General features: G+C 35.5%; 1 protein-coding gene across 10 annotated transcripts in view; it reads left to right on the top strand.

Annotated features, from left to right (window-relative positions):
* Window positions 1-5,343, top strand: part of UNC80 (unc-80 homolog, NALCN channel complex subunit) — a 218,502-nt gene extending 213,159 nt beyond the window's left edge. For all 10 annotated transcript variants that reach the window (XM_074298820.1, XM_074298825.1, XM_074298823.1 and 7 more), the window contains one exon: window positions 842-5,343. In XM_074298820.1, coding sequence (XP_074154921.1) covers window positions 842-1,117 — 276 coding nt within the window. In that variant the 3' untranslated portion in view covers window positions 1,118-5,343. The remainder of the gene's footprint in view (window positions 1-841) is intronic.
* Window positions 5,344-14,911: the final 9,568 nt, after the last annotated feature.

Genomic DNA, 14,911 nt, shown 5'->3' with positions numbered 1-14,911 from the left:
TTATGAGGCAGCAAGGAGGCATGGTAAATAGAGAAGGAGCCTAGAGTCAGGAAAAACTAAGTTTGGATCCTGCCCCAAATGTTTACCAGCTCAAATGCAGCTTTCACATTTGTAAAATAACTTCATTTGTGGTTTTCTTGGCAAAAATTCTAGAGGGCATTGCCATTTCCTTCTTTAGCTCATTTTACAAATGAGAAAACTGAGGGAAACAGGATTAAGTGACATGCCCAGGATCATTATTAAGTGTCTAAGGCTGGATATTAACTCAGGTCTTCTGACTCTAGACATCTGGCTTCAGACACTTAACACTTCGTAGCTGTGTGACCCTGGGCAAGTCACTTAAACTCCAGTTGCCTCACAGAAGAAAAAAAAAATAAGAAGAAGGAGGAGAGAGGAAAAATCAAAGGAATGTGTTTATGAAAGCATTTCATAAAAAGGTCTGATAATACTAGCTATCATTATTATATTATTTTCTGATAATATTCTATGAAAGCTTGAGAGATTATCTGTGGTTTTAAAAAATTATTTCTGAAGCTCTTCTGTAGCACAGGGAATCATAATCTTAGAGATGGAAGGTCATCCAGTCTTCCTCTGTCATTTTTTAGATGAGGAAATTGAGTCATAAAAAGGCTAAGTGATTTGCCCAAAATTTTATGTGTAGTAACTGGCAAAGCTGGAATTTGAACTCATGTCCTCTGATTCCAAGTCCCAATAATCTTTCTGCTATACCAAGCTGCCTCACAATCTTAGAATGCACAGTTTTTGACACTAGAAGGATCTTAGAAAGAATGTTTTCTCTACTTTGTGAAGACCTCAAACTAACTGGTTAATTTGCTTCTAGAGTAAGGTCCATCCAACTGAAGAGAAAGAAAAAGAAAAGGAAGATGATGCCGAAGGAGAGCAAGGAGCTGCAGCACACAGCCCCTCATCTACCCAGCTTTCAGACACTGAAGATTTTGCAGGTCTTGAGACCACAAGCTTGTTACAGCCTGATGACACTATTCTTCATATCAGTGAGGAAAATGGGATGGAGAATCCCCTACTAACAAGCCAGTTCAGTTTTACTCATATTGAACTGGGGGAGACAGATATTGACCTAGATGAGTCTCATGTTTAATTTTAGATTTAGTAGGGATTCAGGGATTAGAAGAATGAATCATCTTGCTGAAAGTGTCTAGGTGAGATTGGTGACAAATTTTCATTAGCCAACTAAAAAAGCACCTTATATCTATAAGAAGGCACAAATCTAAGCAGGTTGCTGCCAATCAGTAGAATATTTCAAAAAAGTAATATAAAATTAATGATTACCCTCATTTGGTTTTGTGAAGATCACAAATACCACAGAAGAATGGAAAAATGAGCCATTTCAATACATGTTATTTGTGATTCATTAAGCCTTGATCTGTTACAAATGTACTGTAAATATCAAGTTTATCTAACAAATTTATTAATATATTATAACAAAGAAACCAGCCCTTTGATATTGGTCACATTAACATCTTACCTGACTTTTTTTATTTTTATAGTTTCAAAATAAATATATGACTTATTAAGGAGTGGCAACTTATATTTAAAATGAAATAAAATACTAGAATCATAAAGGCAAATAGAAAAAAAAAAAAAAAAAAAAAAACAAAACAAACAAACAAAAAAGCAAGTCCACTGCTGATTTTTCCTAATCAAAAGTAATATCATTGAGAAAAATGGCAATTTTTTTAGACTTCATAATGCTTACTTTTAGTTGTTCTTTTTATTATATTTGTAAAACTGAAAGCTAGTGTCATAAAAGCTTTCCATTCATTTAAAAAATATAACTGGTTGTACAGCATTAACAGTAAGGAGAGTTACAGTTTTTTACAAAGCTAAAAGTTGTTCAAAAAGGCAAAGACTGTAATGATATGAAAGCCAAATGTGAAAAAAACTGCTAAAAAATGATGATATCACTTATATAGCAATGATTACATCAGTGCATGGCAATGGGGGCAACTGGAAATAAATGTTTATTCTCAGGTAGTAACTGTTGCCCTTCCTCAAAGATGTAACTCTCTTCTAGCTACTGTTATTACTATATTATTAGAAGCAACTTAATAGCCATTCCATTATGATATCAGTGATTCCAAGTGCCCCTCAGATGTATACATTCATGATACAAGATAAATACCTATAAATGAGAAATTTTCTTTATTTATAAGGCCCAGTCACAAGTTATCATTGTTTTTATCAGCCCTATTTGTGCGGCTTTCACATGGGTCTTTAGTATTCAAAGGAATATGAAAGGGATTATGACAATCAGATCCCTAACAAATCATCTTACTATCAGAAGATCATAGGATTATGAATCTCACAATACAAAACTGAATTTAACTGTTTACATTAGAAAATAACACATTTATAAGGCAAATCACACACTCATGCTTCTGTGATTCTTTGACTTGTCATACCTAAATTAACATGGTATGTAAATGCAAACTCTAATCCTGAAGTTGAACATAACTTTAATTATATTACAATGAATTTTAAATTATTCTGTATGCCTATACTTCATTTATATTGGTCATAAACTATATCTGCATATACAGAGGAGGCCTATTAAACCTAAATCTAACACAGAAATAGCATTCTTCTATTCAAAGGCCTAATTTAATTAGAAGGCCTAAATAGGCCTATATTATATTTTGAATGATGTAAAAATGTAATTGAAATTATTCATAGCCCTGAGCAAGAATTCAGTGCAATGAATAAGTATCTATTGCTAATAACAGTAAGAGACAAATAACTACCTACACCTAGATTAAGTAGAATTTCAAAAATTAGAGAGGCCAAAAGTACTTTTGTTTGTTTTACAGTATTTTTCATATAGCTTGCACTTACTGCCAATTAACCCTCAAATGCAGGTACATATCTATTATGATGATTTTGTGAATCTCTCTAAGTAAGCTGGTATATTTCGCTATTTAGAAAATATGCTGCTGCTCAATTAGTGTTAGGGGCCTTATGTCTATGTAATTTCCAAATGTCTGGGTCTGTGAGTGTCTTAATGTATGTGCATGTTCCAGTCCAGTTTACTGATTCAGATTAGACATAATCCAACATAAGTGTAAAAGAGAGCAAAAAAAAAAAAAAAAAAAAGGAGAGAAATGAGATGTGAAAAAATGATACTATTTTCAACAGGTGTCTTTTAAGTAGTTTCATATAGTTATGAAGGCACAGAGCTATTTTTAAAGGTAACATCATACCTGTCTGTTTATTATCCATTCCCTCCTCCACTCTTTTACTGTTGAAGTCTTTTAGAAGCTTCTTCACTGTTTTAAGTATCAGTACATTAGGTTAAAAAAAAAAAGCCCCTCTTCTGAGAAATATGGCCTTATTCAGAGGGAGTGTTGTCCTATTAGGACTATGTCTCTGCTGCTGTCTGTATCCATGTTTTTTTCAGATGCCCTTAATTATGTTGAATGTTTATGTGTATGGGTAAAGTATTTATATGTATGTACATAAAACTGTCACAGTTGTATCTTCAGGAATATTATTGTCTTGGAGTTTATGGTGGGGGAGGGAACAAAGGTGGAGAAAATTAACAAGAATTTTTACCATTTGCTTAATGTTCAAAACATTTGAAAGCAGGTGCTTTTACTGAATGGAAATCTAAATGTTGTTTATCTTGAAAGAATAAACAGAATAGCTTGTTGCTACGTACAGGGATCATTTGTTAAATTTTTCATGTATATAAACAGTAATTGATTTATATTGGGGAAAACATAAGAGGCCTCAACCGTGAATAAATCTTCAAATTCAAAAATTGCTTTCTAAAATAACATAAAAAATGTCCAAGTTTGATTTGATTTTCAGAGAACTTGAAACTATTTATTCCATATTGATAGATAAGGGTTCAGATCAATTAAATTTAATTTAGTCAGTTAAAATGTTGGCATAGATTGTTGAACATTTTCTTATAAAAATCACCTACTTTCAAATTATGAAACATTTGTCTCTCTCATATCATGTACTCCAGTGGTATCAAACTCTAATAAAAGCAGGGGCCACTATACATAAGGATCCCTATGGGCTTATTGGCTTAGGTTTTAAATGTTACATTATCTATATTTTATTGCGGTTTTATTTATTTTGCAAAATATTTCCTAATTACATTTTATTATGATTCAGACTACACTTGGGAGTATTATGGGTCACATATGGCCCATGGGCTGAATGTTTGTAACCTATGATGTACCTCATAATCTGTTGACTTGATACTCTTTTATAAATGAGGAAAACAGTCACAGAAAAGGTTGTAGTAATGCATGTAGAGTTATGCTGATAATATGAATTTTACCACAAGTCATCAAAATATAATCAAGAAAATATTCTGTGGGACATTAGTGCCAGGATAAACCAATATCTTGATTTGACTTGATAGAAAGAGCATTGAATTTTTAGGGTAGATCCCAAATCAAACCTTTTGGTGAAGTCATCTTTTGGGCTTCAATTTTTTTCTTTGTAAAATGGGAAGAAGAGTGAAAGTTAAATTATCTCTAAATCCTATGATTCAGAGTTCCTAAGTTTAAGCCTTGAACAATTATTATAGCCATAACCACATGGCCCTTGCTTTGAAAGAGGAGCTCATCCTCTCTAGTCAATAAAAGTCATTCTTCTGCTCTGCCATCTGGTTCAGAAGACAGTAAAGATAAAAGCAAGATTCTGGGAGGAAGGGTCATAAAAGGGTACAGTTTCAGCTCAATGCACAGATTATCTCAAATTATCTAAGTAACAGAAACCAGAACCTCTGAATCTGCTGCCTGGCTCCATGAATAATGCTGCAGTCAACATGACTTGCCTTTTACAATTCCACACTTATTATGAACAATATTCCAGCAGTTTGTCCTCCTTATTTGCCTCAGTTTCTAGTATCAGCAAGTAGACTCACATGTGATGTTTCAGAAAGCTTTGATTTTTCACTCAGGGGAATAAGAGCAAGTTGAAGGTAGAGTGTACTTGAGTAGGTTTGAGAACAATGTATGTGTATTAAAGAATAGATCACTGTCAAATCACTGCACAGTTTGTCCCAGAGTATTTTTTTATAGTCATTACAACATAGGATGAACATTTTCCCATTAGGCATCTCAAAGGTTTATGTTAGAGGTAAAAACAGAAAGAGTAAAATAATTTATTTTCCCCAAGATGAATAACTGTGAAGAATTGTATATTGAATGACCAAAGAGCATGGATATGAAGAAATATCATGACAAATACCATATGGAAAATTATTTGAAAAATGTTTATGAAAGATATTAGAATTTGTTGTTTGAACATGCACATATAATAAAGTAATTATAAAAACACTCGAAATTATTGTCTTAGTGTGCTTCACTTCCTTTTTTCTGAATATCGAGACCAATTCTGACTTACTCTGGAACAGGATTTAACTTTTTCTAAATTTTTTTAACTACAAAATGAAGCTGGTTGTGTTCTCTTTAAGAAACTGTATTTCCTATTGATCTGTGATTCCTTTCAAATTCCCAGCCCCTCCTGGCTGAGGCATTTCAGTTAAGGAAGCCAGGGTCTTTGATTCACAAATCCTGGTCAAAAAAGCATCCCTTTGAATTCTAATAGTAGATCCAGGCTTGTTCCAGCACCCACTGATTATAATCTGCTCCAGTTGTCCCAATCTCCATTCTGACTTGCTTGGGCCGCCCAGTTCAGGCTTCCCAACCCCCACTAAGATACCCAATATAATAAGCATACATCAACTAACGTCTTTACAGATAGACTTTGGTGGTTCACTCAGCTGCCAGGACTTTCTGTCCACTGAGAACTGCATCTTCAAAGGCAAAACTCCATTTTCCATAGATCCGCCACTATAGAAGTCAGTCATTAAACCTATTTCCATCTAACAATAAACTTTCATTTTGCAACTAATATTCAGGAATGAGTTCTAGGAACTCCTAGAACCTGTGGCTGATTTAATGGGGATTCTTAATAACTCTCTCATAGCCACTAATCTCTAGGCCACCAAGAATCTAGACCACTCTACACCTCATCAAAAGGAAACTAATTATATTGATATACATACACTTATTAAAATATTTTTCAAAAACAAGTTCACAGAGCTCCAACTTAAGAATCCTTGCTAGAAAATCTCCATTTTCAGAGCATTTTGTTTTATAAACATATATGACTTTGTCAGCATATTACTTTGCTGTCTATATTATAATGGAATTTAATTCTACAAATATTTACTAAATATATATTTTGAAGAATACACTAGAAAAGGGCACAAATAAACATTTATTAAATTTCAACTTTTTCCAGGCACTATACTAAGTACTTTATAAATATGTCATTTGATCCTCACAATAACCCTAGGAAGAAGGTGTTATCATTATTCCCATGTTACAGTTGAGGAAATTGAGGGAAAAGAAGCTTACTGACTTTCCCAGGAACATACTATTAGTAAATGTCTGAGACAAAATTTGAATTCAGATTTTCTTCTTGAACCAGGGCTAATAATTTATGCACAGAAAATACAATGAAATTGGAATTAGGTCTAGGCTCTGTTGTTTACTTTGTGACTTTGGGCAATGTATGTCATTTCTCTGGACTTCCATTTCCTAATTTGTGAAATAAAAGGATTAGTCTAAGGTCTCTTCCAATTCTAAATCTCTGACCCACTACATGATCTCTGGGCATTTGTAAACATTTGTAAAATAAATGCATCTGGCCTAGAAAATATCTTAAGATTTTCAACTCTGAAATTTATTATCCATATCCATTCACTGTACTACTTCATCAGCATATGACACTGATTTCTTGAAAAGTATAATAATGATAGTGATAATAACAGCATTTGCCTCCTGTTTACTATATGCCAGGCACTTTGCTAAGTGCTTTACAATTGTTATCTCATTTGATTTTCACAACAGCCCTGGGAGGTAAGTGCTATAGAAATAAGGTAGTAAACAGAGTAAACAGAGGTTAAGAGATTTGGCCAGGGCCTGTACACAACTAGTGAGAGTCCTAGACTGGAGAAATATGCCCATAGTGCAAATTGTTGTGTATTCTAACAAATTATAATCTTCAATGGACTATTCCTTCAAGATAGAGAGATCCATCATGAGATTATAAATGATATACTTAGAGAATCAACTAAAAAACTACTTAAAATAATTAACAACATGAGCAAAGTTGCAGAATAGAAATCATCAGCATTTCTGTATGTTACCAATAGCTCTGCAGAAGAAATAGAAAGAGAAATTCCATTTAAAATAACTGTCATCAATATTGGCAGTCTACATGATGAGACAAACTAAGTGACTATGTGAATTCCTTAATGAATATTGATACAAAAAAAATTTTAAATAAAACATTAATAAGAAGACTAAAATAATATATCAAAAACATCAAGTAAGCTTTATACCAGAAATATAGGACTCATTAACTAATAGGAAAATTAAAGCATAATTGACTACCAACAAAATCTAACAAAAATCATATGATTATATCAATAAATTCAGAACAAACTTTGACTTTTTCCAGGAAAACTTTCTACAAAATAAAAAACCCATTTCTATTAAAAATACCAGAATGAGAGGAATAAGTAAATAATTTCTTAGAATGATAAGTAGTAATTAACTAAAACCAGAACAAGCACTATCTAAAAAAATAGATAAATTAGATGCATTCCTAATAAGATTGGGAGTGAAGCAAGCATACTCATTAATTCTATTATTATTCAATATTGAATTAGAAATACTCCCTTTCGCAATTATACAAGAAAAAAAATTAAGGAATAAGACTAGCAACAAGGAAACAGAATTATCCTCTTAATAGATATCCTGGTATATTATATCGGATTACTTGATGTCTAGTACAGGAAAGGAGAAAAATTTGGAACACAAGATTTTGCAGGAGTGAACGTTGAAACTACCTTTGCATTGTATTTGGAAAAGTAAGAAGCTATTATTAGAAACTTTATCTGGCTAATTGAAAAAGCTGTAAAAAAAAATCGTGGTATATTTAGAGAATCAACTAAAATACTAATTGAAACAACTACCAACTTTAGCAAACTTCAAAATATACAATAAACCTACATAGATCAATTTTCTACATGTTTCCAGCAAAACTCAAAAACTCAGCAAAAGAAATAGAAAGATTCCATTTAAAGTAACCACAGACAATATGAAATACTTGGAAGACAAATCCAGAAACTATATGAAACTATATGAAGGCAGATCCAAACAAATAGAAATATTCATTGTTCACTGGTAGGCGGAGCCAATAGAATAAAAATAACAATATTACCTATACTTATTCAGTGCCATACCAATCAAATTACCAAAGAAATTATTTTGTAGAGCTAAAAAAAATAAAAATAATAACAAATTCATCTGCAAGAATAAAAGGTCAAGAATAACAAGGGAATCAATGAGGAAAAATGTAAAGGAAGTCAGCCTGGCAGTATCAGAACTCACACTATATTACAATGTGGTAATCATCAAAACAATTTGGTATTGATTAAGAACTAGAGTGGTAGATCAATAGAATAGAGTAGGTACACAGTACACAGTAGGAAATGATTTAGTAATCTAGTGTTTAATAAATTCAAATTTCTAAGGTTCTTGGGTAAGTACTCACCATTTGACAAAAATTGGTAAGAAAACTGGAAAGCAGTTTGGAAAATACTAGGCGTAAACCAACATCTCAAACTATATATCAACACAAAGTCAAAATAAATATATGATTTAGACACAAAGGGTGATATATATATATAGATATGTGGAGATAAATAGATATAGATATGTATATATATAAAATTAGGAAAGCATAGGAAAATGTACCTATCAGATCTATAAATAAAAGAAGAGTTCATGATTAAACAAGATATAGAGAAGATCACAGGAAGTAAAATAGATAATTTTGATTACATTTTAAATGTTTTTATATAATTAAGAACAATATAGCCAAAATTAGAAGGAAAGTAGGAAATGAGGGGAAAAAAATATAGCAAGTTTCTTGATTAAAGCCTCATTTTTCAAATATATAAGAGAACTAAGCGAATATATAAAAATAAGAGCCATTTCCTAACTGATAAATGGTCAAAATATATGAACAGGCAGTTTCCAAATGGGGGATGATGTCCCATCCTTTCAGACAGAAGATAATTTTTAAAGGAATTAAATCTGGCCTTGTCCTCATCCCTCTTTAGCCCCTAGGAAGCAAGGATTACTAATCCAGACAACACCTTTGGAGTTTGCAGTTTGTAAGAGAGTGGGCTAAATCCTAGAAGAAGCAGAGAGAAGAAGCCAGATAACAAAGGCACTGGATTTGTTAGCAAACCAGGCCACTTAGAGCAGAGAAGTTGTATTCCAGCATAGAAATCATAAATTTAGGGCTGGAAGGGACCTCTTCATTTTACAGATAAAGAAACTTGAGAACAGAGAGATTAAGTGATTTGCCCAGGATCACAGTGGGGAGGAGGGTAGGGGAGAGGGAAAGGAGGAGATGAAATTGTGTTCCCTTTAGTCTGTTAAATTATCACTCTAAAATTGTGTCCTTTTGATCTGTAAAAGAAGGGAGATTCCTGGTCTCCTAGACTCTATGAGAGAGCATATTTCCCAGGCTGGGCCTTTTTAAGGCAAATGACACCCTCTCCCCTATTGACATCTGGATCCCCATTCAAATGCTGGGGAAAAGCCTTCAAAGTGATTTTCCTTCAATTGGAGATCTGATATTGATAAGTATCTAGGCCTGGGAGGGCATTGGCTTTCTTTTGAACTTGAAAGCAGAGCCTCAGACTTCTATAAAGGCAATTTTAAAACTCATAATTTTGCAGAATGTCCAAAGCAGGACTATGCCTTATCCCTTGGCATAGCTGCCTGTCAATACTCCTGCCCGCTGTGAAGAGACCCTTTTCTCAGTGAAAAATTTTTTGTATTTCTCTGCTAGGATCTTGCCACTGAGGAAGTCAGTCTCCTAGCAAAGCTGACTTCTGCACCCAATAAAACTTCCTTTTTGCCATTAATATTTCGGTTTGTGAATTCTTTCATGAAGGATCTGTGCCTCCAATCAAAAGGGGTTCCCACAACTCTCTGCCACTAACCTCATCAGCATAGCTAGCAATTATCTGAGCGAATTAATTTAAATTCAATTCTTCTCTGGAGTCACCACCTAGCTACCAATACTTAAGAAGACATTTGTGTGGAGAAGTATCAACCACAAAAACAATCAGAGACTCTCAGAGTAAAAGAAAAAACAAAATGGGGAGATCATTATGATCTCCAGAGAAAGGGCATCTCCAATCTGACAAGGTGTTTGTCAGTAAAAGGAGTGCAAAGTAAAAACTGAAAAATACAAGATTAAGTAGTATAAACACAGAAGCCCCAATCCTTGCCTGGCCTTTTCTCCCACTGTTTGGGGGAGTCCAGGCTTACATTCTAATCATTGAACCCAGAAATAAAAGAATAAATTGCCTTTAAAAGAGGTACTTAAATGTTATTAAGAAGTGGTAGGAAGCAGGAGGGCACAAACGCTTGGAAATTTTTAGCTATAGCTCTATTTGTTATTATAAAGTCTCAAGTCACAATTAAGGTATAGTTTAAGGTTATATTCTCTTGAGACTGTCTTCACTCAATTAATTCCACACACATTGAAGTCAAAAAGTTTGTTTGTTTGTTTTGAGTTTGTTTGTTTTTTGAACTTGGGGGAAAGGGAGTAGACCATAATAACCATTAAGGAAATATTAAAAATGTAAAAAAATGGTATTTTGAAAGGGCAAACTTCTGAAGGAAATAGAGTAAGATCAAGGATACAAGTAGAAGGGTTGTTTTTGACAAGGAAAAATGTCTTTTTTTTTTTTTTTTTTGACAATGGAGCACAGGGGAGAGTGAGGAATGATGTAGGATTTACAGTATAAAAATGGAAAGAATAAAGAGCTCAGGATGGAAGGCCTAATTTCTTTTAAATATTTAGTGAGCCCCTTTGTTAAGGAGAAGGAAAAGGAATGTCCAGATTATTTGAAGATTTGAGGAGAAAAGACATTTGGGGTAAAGATAGAGATCATAACATAATCAGGAAAGAGTAAAATGTACAGCACTGAGGTTCTAAAGTAGCTAGTTTCTCTAACTGCATTCAATAGTAAGAGAATAGAATACAACAATATGGCTCTTGGGAAGGATTTAGGGCTAGAATGATGAACAGTGAATGAAGTGAATTGTGAAAGCTGTCTCACAAGATGGCAACAGTGTCCTAAAGAGTGAGTGATGGTCGGCTGTGCCCCAGGGCCAGGTTTCTCTCTCCAGAAATGATGTAGTTTACACTTTGTGAGACCAAGTTGGGGCTACCTTGGCTCAAATAAGGTAATTTAGTAATCCTGATGGGGGTTGAGGTCCCTTTTGAGATTCCTTTCTAATTGCTCAACCCATGGCTGACCTTGATTCACAAATCCTGGTCAAAGGCACCCTTGAATATCTGGGCCCAGCTCCACTATCAGCTCAGTTTCCCCCAGCCCTCACCTGATCTGAGCTAACTGAAAAGCCCGCCGAGAATTTAGGGGTACTGCCCATCATCTTCTAGGTGTTAAAAGGGTCAAGCCGGAACCCTCCCAGCCAACACATGGTATCCTTCCAGCCATATAAGGGTTCCTGCCCGCCCAGCAGCCACCTCTGGCCCTGGTGTCTTTCTAACTGAACTTCACTTCCAAATTTCTACAATAAACCTTTTATTTATCAATCTAGGTTTTTGGGCCTGTAAATTCATTTTACAGGGGCACTGCGCCTCATGGGATTATTTTACTATCTATGGGCCGAGAAATGGGGTTCCCCCTTTCCTTTTCCTCATTAATCCTAAAAATGTATTTGGGTTGAAAGTTTTCCTCATTTATGACTTAGAATGTGAGGTCATTTGTCCTGGCTAATCAAGGCAAAGATTCAGCCTATAGGGAGTGTTAGCCCACGTCCCCTTATTTGTTAACTGGGTCTTGCCTCTCCTTGCCTATCTGCTTATATGGGGAAATAGATGCCCTTTCTCATGAGATTGTAATTCCTTTCTGCTTTTGCCTTAAGAAATTTCCTTAATTTATTTGAGCCAGTGGTCTTGTCCCACACAACAGTGAGGTAGGGAATTCAAAAGCAGAGGTCATCATAAAGTTAAAGTGGTTGTCTGGGCCAGTAGTGACCACTTAAAAAAATCAGAAGTCTGAGTGTGGGGAAAATTTCTTTCTTTCTTATGAGAAAATGAGTGCAGTCTCTGAAACACAAAGAGTTGTTTTAGAGATGTACACAGGCAAAAGGCATTCCCTTTTTTATTCCCCAAAGGGAGCTCCCCTCCCCAAACTCCTAGCTCCTTTTTCCATTGGCTGGGGTTTCTAAAAATCAGTTTCTAAAAATGAGATTAGAAAGCCTGAAGCTCTCAAATGCTTAACAGATTAGGGTATTTCCCACTCAATCCAGTCTCAGGTCCAAAGTAAGCTTCCATTCTAGAAGGGGAAGATAACAGTACAAAGTAAAGGGGTAAAGAACAAAAGATTCTTTCCAAATCTCAGGCCACCACCATCCAGGATTACAAAATCCAGTCCCTGCCCTAAGGAGTTTAGTTTTTACATTCCTTTGGGTGAGATAACTTCTACCCAAGGGCCCTGTGGGTTGCAATTTAAGTTTCATTTCTCTAATTTAATTTTTATACTATGGAAACCAAAAAAAGACATTTCTCACAATTCCTTCCCCCACCCCTAATTTTTATTTGGTTTCCACATTCTTTTCTAACCCCTCAAATTTGACTAATACTTTTTACATCCCACTTCATAAAAGCAACTTCAGCAGATCTCCTTACATAGGATGGATAATTAATCTCTGAATTCTCTGCCAATTCTCCTGACAGGGCTGTACTACGAGTATAACTTTTTTTTGGCCAATAACCTGTCCAGTACCATTCTATTTTCCCATGTCATTCTGCTAGTGGCATCTAACTATTCCACTATTCCCTTCGCTACCTCTCTGATATAACTTATTCAATAATATTTACTCGCCAGAATAGGAATGCTCCAACTCCAGAATTGACTAGATTTCTAGTCTTGAATTCATCAGTTACTATCCTTGACTTTCTTCTTTGAACGAAGGGTAAAATTAATAGCCTATTGGATCAATGCACAGATTTCCATTCAGTTCCCAGGCAAACAGGTTTAAGAGCGCTACCTCCACAATATATCATCTAAGGTTGGGTATGCTCATCCCTGAGAAATTGCTTCCAAATTTAGGTACATGTCACTACATTCCCTAGATGTTAGAATCTTTCATCCCACCATGATAGGCAAACTGATTGATTTCCCGAGGTAAGGGGCCTGGTTTATTCCCTCATAGAAGGGAAGGAAGTTCAAAGCATTAAAATTCTAGGGAATGTTAGTTTGGGAAACCGAAGTATCCCAAAATTGAATTCACTCTCATTTTTCCATATCCAAAGGGAATGGAGCAACCCCTACCACAGACAGAAATTCCTGATGGTTCAGACTCTTTGCAAAGTACTTTAGCAATTCTAGCCGGGCCTTGGTGTTTATTGCTTGCCTTAAGTCCTTGACTTGATTTCCAAAGCTTCCTAAGAGATCTACATCTATGCTATTCCCAATTTATCCTTTTGATCTAAATGATCAAATACTTTGATCTATTCTTTTTTCTAAACGTCTAACCTTTGTAGCAAACCAAAGATTATTCCAAATTGGAAAAGCAGTTCCATAAAATCCTTTTCCCTACTAGGACACAAATACTTATTGTAACTACTTGTCAATAGCTAGTGGTTTCAGGAGAGGGGGATTCAATTTCAGGAGTCACGTGGGCTCTTAGCCTACGATCTGTGAATAGATTTCTTTTTTTTTTTTTTTCCCTGAGGCTGGGGTTAAGTGACTTGCCCGGGGTCACACAGCTAGGAAGTTTTAAGTGTCTGAGACCAGACTTGAACTCGGATCCTCCTGACTTAGCTCTATCCACTGCGCCACCTAGCTGCCCCAAGTGAATAGATTTCACAAGAGTCTTTGTACCTGTTCTAGATCTAAGTAGTTCCACTACATTAGAAGCTGGCCTGAAGGTGTGTAAAAACGACTCAGATTTCTAGAATTTTTTCCACGGATGTAACAAAACATTTCCTAAGTTACATCCCTCCAAGAAAACTTGAACACACTGAAATCCTCTTCTTCACACCCACGATGTTTCAGCGTTAGTTTCAATAACCAATAATCAGGGCCCACACATAGTTGTATCAATTGTTCTTACAGTATTTTGAAACATTTATGGGCCTTATTTCATACAGAAATCTAGATGAGGTTTTTTACTGTTCTATACAAAGTAGTTACATCAATTTTGTTTCAGTATTATGACGTTCACTCCAAATCCCATTTAATTTACAGTCAAGTTTCTAATTTTAACACCAATTGAAAAACTGATTTTAAAAGCCTGTGCTTCTAGCTTGTGAGGTTCGGTTCAGTACAAGTTCCTTCTCGCCCTTTTAACCATATCGATCATTTTTACAATTAGGCCTTCCTGTCGCTGATAATTGCCGTTAATTGCAGTCGGGAGAAGTACAGAGCCGCAGCCACAACTTCCGAGAACTTTCGATGATTGTGGCAGCTCTAGAATGCGCGGCCAAGTGAGAGACGCATCGGACACGACAGTCTGACAAGAGGAAAGCACGGTCCCCACTCCGTCCCGACCGCCCCGGGTCTTTTCTCGGAATTGGCGTTTAAGCGCATAAAACTGGTAAGATGACAAGACACCTAAAGCCAGAAGGAAACTGCGTTTATCCGGGTACGCGCAGCACGCCCATCTCCCGGAGAGCAGACGAGCTTGGCCACGCCCCACATCCCTCTTCAGCTCCGAGAGTCGGAGGCGGGACTTCCTGTAGGGGAAAGGCGGCCCTTTCCGGCGGCACCCGGAAA

Source organism: Sminthopsis crassicaudata, chromosome 3 (assembly GCF_048593235.1).
Source record: "Sminthopsis crassicaudata isolate SCR6 chromosome 3, ASM4859323v1, whole genome shotgun sequence".
NCBI classification, from domain to species: domain Eukaryota; kingdom Metazoa; phylum Chordata; class Mammalia; order Dasyuromorphia; family Dasyuridae; genus Sminthopsis; species Sminthopsis crassicaudata.
The sequence above is the reverse complement of the archived record's forward strand: the minus strand, read 5'-3'. Positions and strand labels throughout refer to the sequence as shown.